The 2732-nt window shown below is 39.6% G+C and overlaps 2 protein-coding genes across 2 annotated transcripts in view; both read left to right on the forward strand.

Moving 5' to 3' along the window:
- The window catches only part of LOC108306983 (protocadherin beta-7-like), a 34669-nt gene extending 34403 nt beyond the window's left edge, over window positions 1-266 (forward strand). Inside the window, exon 6 of the mRNA XM_037739949.1 lies at window positions 62-266. Within this exon, the coding sequence (XP_037595877.1) occupies window positions 62-266 (205 nt within the window). The remainder of the gene's footprint in view (window positions 1-61) is intronic.
- Window positions 267-2262: 1996 nt separating this feature from the next.
- The window catches only part of LOC119471839 (protocadherin beta-10-like), a 9423-nt gene continuing 8953 nt past the window's right edge, over window positions 2263-2732 (forward strand). Inside the window, exon 1 of the mRNA XM_037739950.1 lies at window positions 2263-2653. Within this exon, the coding sequence (XP_037595878.1) occupies window positions 2263-2653 (391 nt within the window). The remainder of the gene's footprint in view (window positions 2654-2732) is intronic.

Consider the following 2732-nt stretch of genomic DNA (forward strand, 5'->3'; position numbering starts at 1 on the left):
CCTCGGTGTCGTCGCTCTTCCTGTTCTCGGTGCTCCTGTTCGTGGCGGTGCGGCTGTGCAGGAGGAGCAGGGCGGCCTCGGTGGGTCGCTGCTCGGTGCCCGAGGGTCCCTTTCCAGGGCATCTGGTGGACGTGAGCGGCACCGGGACCCTGTCCCAGAGCTACCAGTACGAGGTGTGTCTGGCGGGAGATTCTGGGACCCGCGAGTTCAAGTTCTTGAAGCCAGTTATCCCCCACTCCCAGCCCCAAAGCTGTGGGAAAGAATAGAGGAAACTTCTACTCTCGGGAATAGCTTTGGATTTAATTGTTGAAAGGGACTCATTTAATAAACACATTTACTTCTTTAATATATTCTTCTTGGATAACTACATTGTGTTGCCCACCACCAAAAAGGTGCTTTTTTGTTTGATTCATCTTCAACTTTGCATATGATGCTTAACTTCACGTTAACTTTTTTTAAATTCTGTATCCTGATGACGCATTTCTTACCAGAATCCCATGAGTGAAATAGAATTTTTTTTCAAAGTTGGCACTATTATACTTTTTGCTAGTTGTAAATGTCTTTATTAACTTTTTATTTATTGTGTCTACATTGTTCATTAGTTCTCCTTTTCCTAGAACCTTTTACTTGTTAAAATAATCTGCTGCATGTAATATATGCTTTTACTATATTCCTTCTATTTTGAAACCGGTATTCTTATTGGTTTGCCATCCTTAATGTTCATTGCAACAATTTTCTTAAACTTTACCTTTTTTTAAAAAAATTCTACTTTCCCAGCATTGATAGTTTCCTATTTGAAATATAATGTTTCTGTCATAAGTGATACGATAAACCTCTAATCAGCCCTAGAAGAAAAGCAGCTGTAAGGCATTGAGCTTGTGTAAATGGGCTTCCATTTGGAAACTACCCCTTCCATCAAAAACAGAAAGGGATAAGTTTAGTCATTCTATAGGATCGTGTGAAAATATTTAATTTTCTCCTTTAAATTCTGTATAAATAAATCAGAGGTTCCTGAGGTTCCTGTTAAATTTTTAATGGCCAACAGCCTAGTGCCATTCAGTTGGAAAAACAATAGCAATCACAAAGTAGAGATTTATGTTGTGTGGCTTTTAAATTCAACAATTAGAAGAGTGTGTTGGTAGTGTCAAGCCTTTTCCTCCACAACATTCCTTGATTTAATCTGTTTCCCTTGCTTATGTTAGAAAAATAGAACTTCTTTCTATACATAAGGCCTTGGAATAAGATTCTATGTAAAAAATACATTATAACTCTGTTCTTAATTTTAATAGTGTTCAGATAGGTGTTAGTGTGATCTACTCTTTACCTCCCTTTATTTGGTGCAGAGAAATTAGATTCTGCTAAATTTTGATTAAGAGGGGACCTTAAAATAAGGATCAATCTCTTCTTTAACCCTGTAAGTTACTTTAAACCTAAAACAGAAAAAACAAAGGCAAGTGAAAGTAAGGAAACAAATTGCAAACAGCAAGTGAAAGAACAAAATTTTCCAAATGGTAGGAATTGAACTGAAAAATGTTTCATGTTCTACCCACCTGAGTTTATTTATGCATGTCCTAATGCAGCCAGTATGTACTGCATCTCTGATTTATCACCAGAGATGATTAGGTATCCTATCCTTAAGTAGCCCACATGTCGAAGAAGAAACAGACTGGCATGAAATAAGAAGCAGTAGAATTTACAGGGCAATCATAGTGGCATACACAAGTTTTTCTGAGAGCATAGAGGAGGGACAGTTTAAATGCTTTTCCCAAAATGAATTGGAGAATCTCAACAATGGACCATTTCTCTGTCTCAACGTTAATTTTTACAAGACAAAGGAAAAGAAAAATGAAAAATTTAAATGAGGCTCTAAAGGAAAATTGAATACACACACGCAAATGGGTACAACCATTGAAATCTGGTGGAGGCCACACGGTGGCGCTGCAGCCTAAAGAGACGATTTGGGGAATGAACTGAGGATGCTGTGTAAGTCACAGACCGATGAACTTAAAAGAGAAGCTGTAGCTGCCCAAGATTGGGAAAATAAACGGACAAATAAGACCCCTGTGCTACACGGCGTAGGTGCAGGGTTTCCTACTGCTGTTCTTTTATGCTGGGAGCTGTGGTTGTAACCAACTAGGAAATACGTATTCAGAAGCTATGGCAGTCACTGAGTTGTGCTTTCCAAGACAAAGGCAAGTTCTGTTTCTTTTTGTTTTTTGGGGAGTGTCTTTGGGAGGTTCTGGGTTTGGACGTTATTCGGTGATGGAGGAAGCAGAGAGAGGATCCTTTGTGGTCAATCTGGCAAAGGATCTGGGACTAGCAGAGGGGGAGCTGGCTGCAAGGGGAACCAGGGTGGTTTCCGATGATAACAAACAATACCTGCTCCTGGATTCACAGACTGGGAATTTGCTCACAAATGAGAAACTGGACCGAGAGAAGCTGTGTGGCTCCACAGAGCCCTGTATACTGTATTTCCAAATTTTAATGGATGATCCCTTTCAGATTTACCGGGCTGAGCTGAGAGTTAGGGATATAAATGATCATTCACCAGTATTTCAGGAGAAAGAAACAGTCTTAAAAATATCAGAAAATACAGCTGAAGGGACAGCATTTCGACTAGAAAGAGCACAGGATCCAGATGGAGGACTTAACAGTATCCAAAACTATACGATCAGTCCCAACTCTTTTTTCCGTATTAAAATTAGTGGCAGTGATGAAGGCATGATATATCC

This window comes from Cebus imitator, unplaced genomic scaffold (assembly GCF_001604975.1).
Source record: "Cebus imitator isolate Cc_AM_T3 unplaced genomic scaffold, Cebus_imitator-1.0 Scaffold76, whole genome shotgun sequence".
NCBI lineage: Eukaryota > Metazoa > Chordata > Mammalia > Primates > Cebidae > Cebus > Cebus imitator.